General features: G+C 33.5%; 1 protein-coding gene across 1 annotated transcript; it reads right to left on the bottom strand.

Annotated features, from left to right (window-relative positions):
• Positions 1-7,686: 7,686 nt before the first annotated feature.
• Positions 7,687-8,883, bottom strand: LOC123296179. Its single transcript, XM_044877644.1, has one exon. The coding sequence runs from the start codon at positions 8,881-8,883 to the stop codon at positions 7,687-7,689; it is 1,197 nt and encodes a 398-aa protein (XP_044733579.1).
• Positions 8,884-13,086: the final 4,203 nt, after the last annotated feature.

The following is a 13,086-nucleotide window of genomic DNA, read 5'->3' as shown; positions in this document are numbered from 1 at the left end:
ATGGATCATGGGTCTTATACAAAAAATATTCAAAAACATGTACCCTACAGTGTAGGTTACTATGTTCATTGTACCCATGATCCCAACCAATCGTTTTATAAGGCATACCGTGGTGCTGATTGTGTCAAGTGGTTTGTTCATGAACTGGAACAAGTAGCGTACTCATTAGAGCAAAAAATAAAACACGTTAAACCAATGTATCCGCTCACCGTCGAACAAGAACTGGATTTTATGTCAGCAGAGAAGTGTCACATTTGTGGTAAAGATTTCGTATCCAATTCCATACGTGTTCGCGACCATTCACATCGCACAGGTAATGCAGGTTATTTATTATTTTTTAATTTCATCTAATTTTATATTAATCTATTTTAGGTATCTACCGTGGAGCAGCACACCAATTTTGTAATCTGCATTATCAAGATTCAAGGGTGATACCTGTTGTGATGCACAACTTAAGTGGATACGATTCGCATTTTATTATTGAAGCTCTGCTGACGGAAATCGACGGTCAAGTTGATGTGTTGCCCATCAACAAAGAAAAGTACATCAGTTTCACAAAGCACGTCTCGGACATTCAATTAAGATTCATTGATTCCTTCCGATTTCTCGCAGACAAGTTGGAAAATCTGGCCTCATATTTAGATAATGATAAAAAATCCATTTTACATAAAGAGGTAAATGATAAAAAATAATTAATTTTTAATACAGGGTTGTAATTTGTTTTTTAATTTTTTATAGGTCAGTAATGATGAACAATTTCAATTGCTAACGAGAAAAGGTGTATTTCCATATGAATACATGAGTAGCTGGGGACGTCTCCAAGAGACAAAATTACCACCAAAGGAGGCGTTCTACAGTGTCTTAACAGATGAACACATAACGGATGAGGATTATAACCATGCGATACAGGTATGGAACACATTCAATTTACATACACTAGGTGATTATTCAGACCTGTATATGAAAACTGATGTGTTACTACTTGCGGATATTTTTGAAAATTTCCGTAACACTTGTATTCATAGCTATAATCTCGATCCTAGTCACTATTACACACTTCCTGGCTATACGTGGAGCGCCATGTTGAAATACACCAATATCAAATTGGAATTGTTCACGGATATTGATGACTTGTTGTTTATCGAGAAAGGAATCAGAGGCGGTGTAAGTCAATGTTCTAATCGCTATGCTAAGGCAAACAATAAGTACATGGAAGAGGGGTATGATAAAACTCAAGAAGATGTCTACCTTATGTATTATGATGTGGTGAACCTATATGGTGCAGCAATGTGTGGATACCTACCAACAGGAAATTTTAAGTGGGTCGACACACCAAACATCGAGGATGTTGCAGATGATTCACCAGTCGGGTACATTTTAGAAGTAGACCTTGAAATACCCCAACATCTACATGATAACTTTAGCGATTTACCGCCATGTCCGGAGACAACGAAACCACCTGGATCAAAACAAAAATATCTTCTGTCAACCCTTTACAATAAGACCAACTATGTCGTGCACTACAGGAATTTAAAACTGTATACACAACTCGGTGTTAAGGTAACAAAATACCACCGTGTGTTACAATTCGATCAATCTGCATGGTTGAAACCATATATTGATTTCAATACCGAGATGCGCAAGAACGCCTCAAATGAGTTTGAAAAAGCATTATTCAAACTCATGATTAATGCCATCTTCGGTAAAACCATGGAGAATGTGAGGAAACATCGGGTTGTGTACATACGAAAAAATTGGGATGGAAAACATGGTGTGAAGAAATTAATTGCCAATCCCAATTTTCACAGTATGATGGTGCTCGACAATGACGTCAGTATTGTTGAAATGAAAAAATCACAGATACGTTTCAACAAACCCATCTACATAGGCTTCACAATTTTAGACATATCGAAAACGTTTGTGTATGACTTCCACTACAACTACATGTACCAACGGTACAACCCCACAAATGTCAGGTTATTATACACAGACACCGATAGTCTAATTTATAGCGTGAAAAATACTGACGTCTATGAGGTCATGAAACAGGATATTAATCGTTTTGATACGGCTGACTATGCACCCGACAACATCTATGGTATGCCACTACGTAATAAGAAAGTCAAGGGTTTAATGTCCGATGAAAATAATGGTGATGTTATGCTAGAATTTGTCGGATTACGTAGCAAAATGTATGCTATTCGGGTGCAAAATAAAAAAGAGACTAAACGATCCAAGGGTCTCAAGAAGTCAGCTATCCGAAAACTTACTTTTGAGGACTATAAGCGGTGTTTGCTTGAGAACCGTAACTTTTACCGTGTTCAGCAAAGCATCCAATCCAAGCGACACCGCTTACATACCATCAAACAGCAGAAAGTGGGCTTATCACCATTTGACCAAAAACGACACATTACTCACAATTCATGTGAAACAAAACCATGGGGCCACTATAGCATTATTTGTTGAGTGTAAGTATTTTATATTTTATGTTTTTAATATTTAGCTAATTTTTGCTGTTGTTTCAGAAATGTGTCCTGCTGTTGTTGTGATGATCCTCAAAGTGGTTCGGTATTGTGATAGGTGTACAAACAATTGATAGAGTAGTGCGCATGAACAATTGATAGAGTAGTGGTGGGGGTGTCAAAAAATTGATAGTTAGGTAGAATTATTATAGAAAACAATTTAGTGTTAGTTTAAACATACAAAATGCAAGACTTTGGTAATCATACTAGTGATAACAACTGTATTGTTAATATGATTAAAGAAAATTGTAGTTTAAGTACTTTAAACAATGTGTTAACAAAGTATTTTAAAACATTAGTTAATATGGCAATTAAATGTGGTCGACCGGAAACTTTAAACTACCTTATTGATAAGGTAGAACAAATGGACTTAGAAGTGAAATTTTCCCCATCGTCAGACGATGAAGACAAACAAATTTGGAACTGGATTTTAAAAAATATCCACTCTGGACAAAAAGATGGAATTGTAGGACTATCCATTTTTGAACAATCTTACTACAGTGTATTTACATCAGACGAGTTATCCGACTATGTTCAAGTGAAAGAAATAATTGAAAATTATCTTATGAAGAAAGATGATGATGGTGACAATGGACACTTTTCAGAATAATAATTATAATGTATTTTCGATAATTTATAAATATATATTTTTTAAATATTATTATAATACAACTCTGTTTTTATATGTTATAGATAAAATTTTACAATAAAAATAATATTTTTACAATGTGATATTTTTTATTTATTTTTTTATAAAACACAAATATGTTCACAAAAACGGTCCACTATAACAAATTTTTTATTGTTACAAGTATGTTCATAAAAACGTTCCACTATAAAAGGAGACTTTTTTTATCAATATATGAATCGTGTAAAGAGTCGAACCCTAACCACCGGACTTTAACTTTGGATCCATGTTTAGCTAAGACCTTTTCCACTAAATAAATGTTTGGATCGTGAACTTTTTGTAATTCTTCGGCATAGAAACCACCCTTTATATCTTCGTTGTTGTAGTCCTTCAGTAAATATGTTCTTGGGTTTGTAAGTTTCACCTCGCGAATGGTGAATATTTCTGGTGTCCATGATGGATGAAAACCACGAGCAAACGTCGTTCTAAATTTACTTATCCTTACATGATCGCCAACTGTAAATTTTTGTTTTGGACCCACCATCTTAATATGATTGTATGAATCTTTTAAAATCCGTTTTTCGTTTCGTGTATTGACTTGTGATGGCTTCATCCTGATTGTCCGATGGTATGAATTATTGTACTGTTTAATCAATTCCGGTAATACTTTTATCCATTTATAATTACCATACAAACTGAAATGTTTGTACATCATCGATTTCAGTGTGCGTATAAATCTTTCCACAATACACGCCTTTTTAGTTGAATATACAGAATAATGGTTTATGTTGTACTCTTTCATCAATCTCTTAAATTTTTCATTATAGAATTCCGTACCATTATCAGTTTGAAGGTTTTTAGGTGTACGATCTTTTATAATCTGTTCCATGGCATTAGTGACATCCACAGCACTCTTGGACTTTAGTGGCATAGCCCAGCTATATTTGGAGAAGCAATCGATGACCACCAAAATATATTTAAAGTTGGTATTTTGTCTTGCATACGGGATCATTTCTACCAAATCAGCTTGAAATAAATCATTGAGCCCCTTAATGATTACACGCCTTCTTGGATAATTACGTCGAGCTGGTTTATGTAGCTCATTCACAACAATTCGTCTTTTATCCATCTATTAATTTATATTTTATACCAATGTCAACATATAATAACATGGAATCAGAGTTTGTAGTCATGAAACTTTTAGGAATACCAAACGTTAAATAATCGTTTGATTTTAATGTATTAAGTTTATTTTTATCTATAATAGTATCGTTTTTGAAGACCTCACAGTATGTTGGTTTAATATCTAAATGATGTATCATCACAGAGATTGGGAATCTAAATACATAAACTCTTGTATTATTTTCCAATATATACCATGCAAAATCAGCAGTTGGATCTGAATAAAATTTTGTTGGTTGTGTATTACGTATTGATATTCGAAAATAACCATTTAATTTTTTCAGACTCTCGTTAAATATTTCAGTAGTGTTATTGATTTTATCACTAACATGATTGATAAGGGTGTATAAATCCACAGCATCAGTTGAAAATTCTGGACTTGCTACATTACTTATTTTTTTATTTTTTGCGTCAAAGTATGATTCTTCATCATCTAATGACAAACACTGCCCAAGACTTTCCAAGTTCACAACATCTTGCTTATTTATAGGTTTCCCAACATTCACAATTCGTCTTTGTTTTGCATCGAAGCAATTATTTCCGCCATTACATCGAAGTATTGATTCATTATGTGATGTATATGAATCTTGATAATTTTTGAAGAGAGGACTTCCAAATTTATCTATACCATTCATAATGAGTTCTCAATAGGTTATGATGTAATTTAAATAATTACATATAATAAATATAAAATCTAAACAGGTCTAATAAGAAACAGGTCTCTTTCTAAACAGGTCTGTTTCTAAACAGGTCTGTTTCTAAACAGGTCTGTATCTAAACAGGTCTGTATCTAAACAGGTCTCTTTCTAAACAGGTCTGTATCTAAACAGGTCTCTTTCTAAACAGGTCTGTATCTAAACAGGTCTGTTTCTAAACAGGTCTGTTTCTAAACAGGTCTCTTTCTAAACAGGTCTCTTTCTAAACAGGTCTCTTTCTAAACAGGTCTCTTTCTAAACAGGTCTGTTTCTAAACAGGTCTGTTTCTAAACAGGTCTCTTTCTAAACAGGTCTCTTTCTAAACAGGTCTCTTTCTAAACAGGTCTCTTTCTAAACAGGTCTCTTTCTAAACAGGTCTCTTTCTAAACAGGTCTCTTTCTAAACAGGTCTGTTTCTAAACAGGTCTGTTTCTAAACAGGTCTCTTTCTAAACAGGTCTCTTTCTAAACAGGTCTCTTTCTAAACAGGTCTCTTTCTAAACAGGTCTGTTTCTAAACAGGTCTGTATCTAAACAGGTCTCTTTCTAAACAGGTCTCTTTCTAAACAGGTCTGTTTCTAAACAGGTCTCTTTCTAAACAGGTCTCTTTCTAAACAGGTCTCTTTCTAAACAGGTCTGTATCTAAACAGGTCTCTTTCTAAACAGGTCTCTTTCTAAACAGGTCTGTTTCTAAACAGGTCTGTTTCTAAACAGGTCTGTATCTAAACAGGTCTCTTTCTAAACAGGTCTGTATCTAAACAGATCTGTATCTAAACAGGTCTGTATGTAAACAGGTCTGTTTAATACTGGCCTGTACCTGTTTAATACTGGTTTTAACCTGTTTAATACTGGTCTGTATCTGTTTAATACAGGTTTTGACCTGTTTAATACTGGTCTGTTTAGAAACCGGTATGGTTTTCAGTATATTATATTTTCTTCCCTTAACTCTTGTATCAAACTATTGATTTCATTTTGATGGCTGAAATTTCCCGCGTCACGTGATGCGCATAACAGCCGTAATCTGTCACAAAGTTCATCGATTGTATTCCAGTACACATAGTCTATGGGATTATTAGTTACTCGTGATAATGTTAGACCGCTACCAGAAGCAGGAGCCGATGGGTATAGATGTTTCTTAATGATATTTTTATACTTAAAACTTTTAGTTCCTTGAATTTGACCCTGAGAGTCATAATTCCGTCTATTAGCGTTTGTTGATGTTACAATTTCCAAATAGTTACGCATGTCTTGCTCTGAATAATTTTTTGGTATCTGTTTTACTAAAAGCTCATATAAACCTGATGTTCCGTCATACCATTTTTCGTTGACTTGTATATTGTTATGCTTAATGTAAACAACTGAATTACCTACATATAATCTATCAGCAGCATTATCATAACGTAATCCGTAAATATTATCGATAAGCTTATCATCTTTATTCGATAATATAAAATAAATGTATTTACCAGCCACATCTCCATAAGTCTTTGTAAAATGTTGAAGTGCATGATGATTATTCTCTTGTGATTTTATAACCTCCCTAAATACAACATCAGGAGTGTGTAATGCCTCATCCTCATAGGTGTCTGATAGATTTTGTTTTGTGACTACTGGAGTATCTTCAAATAATTTTCGAGCCTTCATTGGCGTATAATTTAATAGTTCATCTTTATTGTCTTCTAAGGTATCATCTTCTATCTTGCGTTTTATATTAATTCGAGTAAAATCGTTTTCGTTCTCTTGTTTTTCTACTAGCTGATTCAGCGGATCAGTGATGGGCTTAAATGTTTTTTCTAATGAAATGGTCGCTCTTTGTTCATCAGCTTTGAGTGCGTTATACTTTTTCTGTATAATATCGCTCAACTTAGCTAGCTGTTTCGTTGTCTGAAGCATGTTATCACATGAAAGCTCACAAGTTAAATGATCTATACAGTTAATAAACAGCGCTTAATAACCTAACAAGCATCATCAATCAACCTATATAATATGCTCTTTATAAGGAATAATAAATCAACTTGTACTACAGATAAGATTTAAAATTACAGATAAGATTTTATTTAAAAAAAATTACAATTTTAGATTAAAACAAAATACAAAATATGAATAAAGACAATTATTTTATTTTTAATATTATTTATTGTTAAAACTTTTTTAATCATTAACACTAATTTATCAACAACAAGCACCTCCGTATAAAGATCTATTAAAAAAATAATGTAATAAATACATAATAATATTTGTGGTACAATGTTTATGTTGATAGATGCATATAGCTTTTGATACACTGTCATTCCTATGAAGTGGTTTTCCACCATCCAAATTTTCAATGTGGACTGCCCTTGTTGAATTTCGAATTAATTTTTTAATCCAAATTTTCTTTTCTTCACCTTTGCAGTATATTACATTATGATTAGCAATATGTGTTAAAATGGTTGATAACTCACAATAATCGGTGGCTCCTTGATTCCAGTATAAGCCATGGTAATTATTTGAGAGCCAAATTGTTTGTTTCTTATCTGAATCACTTAATGTGTTAAATGGAAATGGTGGTTTGAATACATAATGTCCAAAATGGTTCCCATTTGTATCCACAAAACTAAGTTCTTTAACGATGAATTCATTGTTTACTTTGAAACCCTGTACGTCCACTATGTACGCCATTTTAAACCACTCTATTCACAATATTCGTGAGTGGATTGTATTTAAATAATCGATCATGGAACACTATACAATACGCACGCGTTTTAGCTGGGAAATTAACACTAGCTTCAAACTCAACGCGCAAGTCCACTGTTGTAGATTTAAGTGACTCTGGGTGCTTCGAACAGTCAATGACAAATAGAGGTGATTTATTTATAAACGTTTCTTTATCTAGCAATGGTTCTGTTATAGAGCGTCTATAGTACGATTTTTGAAAATTGCAATACATTTCATACAGTAACGCTGTTTGATTATTTGTGTAATTTAGATTCAAATTCACATATGGGTAGGCTTCACCATTTAAATAGACTTTCAAATTTGTTATGTTACAATGGTCGAACTGACTGGAATCTTTTAAAATGTTGCGGTCACGATTTGTTTGGAAACAGATAACAGCGTAGTTAGGACATTCTACACTAGTTTTAACACTCCACACATGTCTATCAGTTAATGGTAGTTCTGGTATAAGTAGACATTCCATTGATCGAAACCATAACCTCAAATCATCATTTTGATTGACTAAGTTGTATAATTCGACTCGCATTTTATCAGACACTTTAACGTATGGAACACACCATTCTAATTTGTTGATTTTAATTTTAGGTTTGCTTGTTGCGACAGTTGAGGTAAAACAATTAATATCATCATTTGCACGAACAATAACGATTTCTTGTTTCATGTTTACGAGAATTTTAGGATAATCTTCAAAAAAACCCATATACATTTTCAACGGAATACGAACATTGAAGTAACCAGCAGCATTCTTTTTAAAATTTTCACCAAAGCCAGCATTCTCTAAAGCTTTACTTTGATTTTCGTTTAGGGATAGATAGTTTTTTATAGTGCTAACGATGCCTACGTTATTAATCACATCAATTACCTTACCACCAATTTCATAACGAATTTCATGAAACATAAATGATATAGCATTCGATATGAAGCTGGCTACATTTGTATCATCATCATCAGTCACTTGACCTTCGATATTTAAAACACTTTCACTTGGTAATGTGTACAAGTCTTGTGATTGAATGCAAATTCTACTCTCATCGCTTGATTCAAATTTCGATGAATTATAAGCTTGGTGGTTGTGATACTCTAATCCTGTAATAACATTATCGTACTCAGGTACATTGGTCACTTCTAGTATTTCTGCCATTCTTCTTCTTCTTAATACAATTGAATTTTATTCGTATAACTGATTTCTTTATTTTAAACCAGCAACTAAATTTTACCCAACAATTGGCCGTTTTAGTTTTAAGCCAATTGATTGAAGAAATTTTCTATTTTCGTATGATAACTGTTTGTGATTATTTATTCTATTGTTGCTCGATTGAGGTTGTTTTATGAGACGGTTTGTAGAAACACTGCCTCCAGCATAACGTGTAGGATGATTAAATACAAAACCCATTATATCTTTTTCAAGTGTAATCCAATTGTAATGTTTTCACCTCGAAAGTTAACTAATTTACCAGTTTGGTCCACTAACGTGAGCGTAATGTTGCTTATAGTTTGACAGTTGATTGGTAAATAAATAACATTCATAGGATGTATCACAATTTTATAACCTGGTGGTAGATTTGGTGAAAAATGAAACAATGTGTGACTGATTTCATTGTTATGATACGATCCATTTGTAATATTACATTGAACATAAATTGTTTCTACAGGTAAAATATTAACTGTATTGTCACTTTCATGTCTTTTATTTGCATCTAGTTTTCGTTTATTAAATCCCAACATGCGACAAACAGAATCTGATGGTTCACAGTTTATTATCACGGTACACTTTATTTCACATTTTAATGTATTTGTATTAGCATTTATTTGTAGTGTCACCTCATCGCCTACAGCTTCTTTTAAATAACGTTCAATATCTTCAACTTCATAAGACCCTGGTGGTATTTCTATAACTTTATCATCGTAATAAAACATGTTATTGTGGCTGTGTATATTAGGTATGGAATTGTACCCTTGTAAATCTACTAGACCCATTTCATAATTTTCATTTTTATCTAATTCAATTGGTGGAGAATAGTCTGTTGTTAAAAAAGAGCTATTCCCTGTAAATGTAAGCATGTATGACATCTTGATTTTGAATGAAGTGAATACAAGATTTGCTGGTTTATTTATTTAATAAAAATTGTATACATAGATGTCCACAAATCGGAGTATTAAACTGTTGTTGTCTATCAAAATTATATTGAATGTCACATCCGTTAAAATATTTAATGACTTCCACTGGCGGTCTCAAATTTCCAAAACTATCATAATAGATGACACTTCGATTGTACTTTTTATATGCCGTCCAGTGTGTACCACTATTTTTGGATACATCATGGTTGATAATTCCTGTTTCATATTTATATGGTCTTTTGGGTAGGGTGTCACGCATAAAAACACCACGAAAATACGGAATTTTAAATTGTTTAGCATACGCACGTAGCTCCGTATCGTAAAGTGCTCTACGTGGTAGCGTTTCAATTAGTTTTTTGCTAAATATAACCCCATGCCTTTGTTGTACGGTCTTAAATACAAGCCTTTACCCATTGCTATAGCTTCCATTGTTTTGTTGTGTCTTTGACTCTCATTAAGTTGATCACGAGCACTTTTATAATTTGTAACGGCTTTAGCAATACCCGACGCTCCACCAGCCAAAGCACCTAAAGCAGAGAGTCCTGCGAATATTGGAATTAATGGAAGTACACCACCAGACTTTGGAACTGGTATTACACGTGTGGGTGCTTTAATACGTTGACCTCGCACGGCTGCTTTTGCTATTTTTACAGCTGCTTTTAAGTCCGTTGGTTGTGATTTTTTCAATGCATTTCGTGCCTTTCGCACTGATGCTGTAAAGTTTATAGTTTTCTTTGTCTTTTTCGTCTTTTTCTTTTTTAATCCCATACCAAGTGAAGTTTTTGTCTTCATGGCGCCTGTAACGAATAAAGCGGATGCTTTTTCACCAATTGTTGAATCAGATGCTTTGGCACGTTTCCAAGCGGCTTCAGCTAATTGTTTATCTGCTAGATGACGCTCCTTTAAGTCTTTACTTTTTGAATATGCTATATCATGTACCATACAAGCCTGATCCAATGCGTTTTTTGGTTTATCACCACGCGCTAATCGTTCAGCCAGCTTAGTTCCAGGTCCACAATATTGATAAGTTGGTATGTGTAACTCAAACGGTAATTTATTTATAAGTGTGTTAACAATACCTCTTCCTTTGTGTTGTTGCTTCTGATGTGACATACTACTAAATGATTTAAACAATTAAGTTCACATATATTTAAATGTTTATAAAATGGGTTGTATTGAAATTTTAGTCTTAGTTACATTAAAAATGCGTTTTCATAAACAACAACCCGCTCTGAGTGTTGAAAATTTAATACCAGAAAATACAGACACACAAACATATCATGGTCCTCTATTTTCAGATTCACTACGAACAATAATATGTGGCCCTAGTGGTTGTGGTAAAACCAATGTTATGTTGAATTTAATTTATGATGAAAACGGTTTACGCTTTGAAAACATTTATGTGTATAGTAAATCTCTTTACCAACCGAAATATCAATTACTAGAAGAGACTTTAAAATTAGTGGAAGGGGTTGGATATTTTCCATTTAGTGATACTAGTGAAATTCTTAGTCCGAATGAAGCTCGAGAAAAAAGTCTTTTCATTTTTGATGATGTGAGCTGTCATTCACAACAGAGAATTAGAGAATACTTTAGTATGGGCCGTCATCGAAAAATTGATTGTTTCTATCTATGTCAAAGCTACGCACGTGTTCCAAAGCATAACATAAGGGACAATGTTAATTGCTTGGTTTTATTCAAAACGGACGAAATGAATCTAAAACACATATTCTACGATCATGTTGGCTCTGATATGAATTTTCAAAAATTTCATGATTTATGTCGACATTGTTGGAGTTCACCAAATGGATTTGTTGTAATAATGAAAAATTTCTCTATGAATGCAGGTCGTTATAGGAATGGATTTGATGAATTTATTGAACTGTAGTGTCACCAATACTTTGTGTGTTTTTTCAGATTCATAATAATAATTTTTTTCTGTAAATTTTTTTTAAAATGTAAATTTTAATCATTAATAAATAAAAAAAAATATTTATAAGATTTTTATTAAATAAAACCTTTATTCTAATCTCATAACACGTGTAAAATTATTTTAAGATCTAATGCGATTCAAACAAGTTTAAACATGTTCAAACAAGTTTGAACATGTTCAAACAAGTTTGAACTTGTAGCAGGATGATGATATCATATTTTTCAAGGTCAAATTAACATATTATTGAAAATAGCTGACACGTGTAAAATTATTTTAAGATCAAAGTCCATTCAAACAAGTTTGAACATGTATTTTTATTATGTAAATTTCAAGTGTCATATTACATTGCTAATTCAATAAAAAAAAAAAAAATATTAACATCCGGTCACGTGTTTTGACACATGTAAAATTATTTCAAACAAGTTTGAACTTGTTACAAGATGATGATATCATATTTTTCAAGGTCAAATTAACATATTCTTGAAAATTGCTGACACGTGTGAAATTATTTTAAGATCAAAGTCCATTCAAACAAGTTTGAACATGTATTTTTATTATGTAAATTTCAAGTGTCATATTACATCGCTGACTCAATAAAAAAAAATATTAACATCCGGTCACGTATCTTGAATTTTATCATGTATATTTAAAGTGTCAAATTACAATATTTTTCAAGGTCAAATTAACATATTCTTGAAAATTGCTAACTAATGTCAACGTCCCGCCCCCCGTTCACTCCCCGTCAAGCACCACTATTGGTCAAAGCCAATGACGTCATCAATGCTTAGGCAGCCATTATTCTCCTCCACCACACCTCCCGACGCCATCTTGATTTACTATTGGCCAATGTCGAGGTTTCCAACATTCACCTAGGTTTGCCCTTACGTCCCGCCCCCTGTTCACTCTCCGCCACTATTGGTCAAAGCCAATGACGTCATCAATGCTTAGGCAGCCATTCCTTCCCCCACCACACCTCCCGACGCCATCTTGATTTTTACAGCGCTACTATTGGTCAATGATGTCCCCCCCTCCAACTTCGCATTCAACCGAGGTTTGCCCTTTTTGGAAAAGTGTACCATTCTTTGGGGTTGAAAGTGGGCTCGATTATCTAACGTCCAATTCCCGCCCCCCTTTAAGCCCCACTTCCAAAACCACGCCCACCACTTTAAGCCCCACTTCCGCCAAGAAACACACTAACGCTCTGTCAGCCACGCCCCACCACACCTCCCAACGCCATCTTGATTTACTATTGGTCAATGACGTCATCTATCCCCTCCAACTTACGAGGTTTCC

Source organism: Chrysoperla carnea, chromosome 1 (genome assembly GCF_905475395.1).
Source record: "Chrysoperla carnea chromosome 1, inChrCarn1.1, whole genome shotgun sequence".
NCBI lineage: Eukaryota > Metazoa > Arthropoda > Insecta > Neuroptera > Chrysopidae > Chrysoperla > Chrysoperla carnea.
The sequence above is the reverse complement of the archived record's forward strand: the minus strand, read 5'-3'. Positions and strand labels throughout refer to the sequence as shown.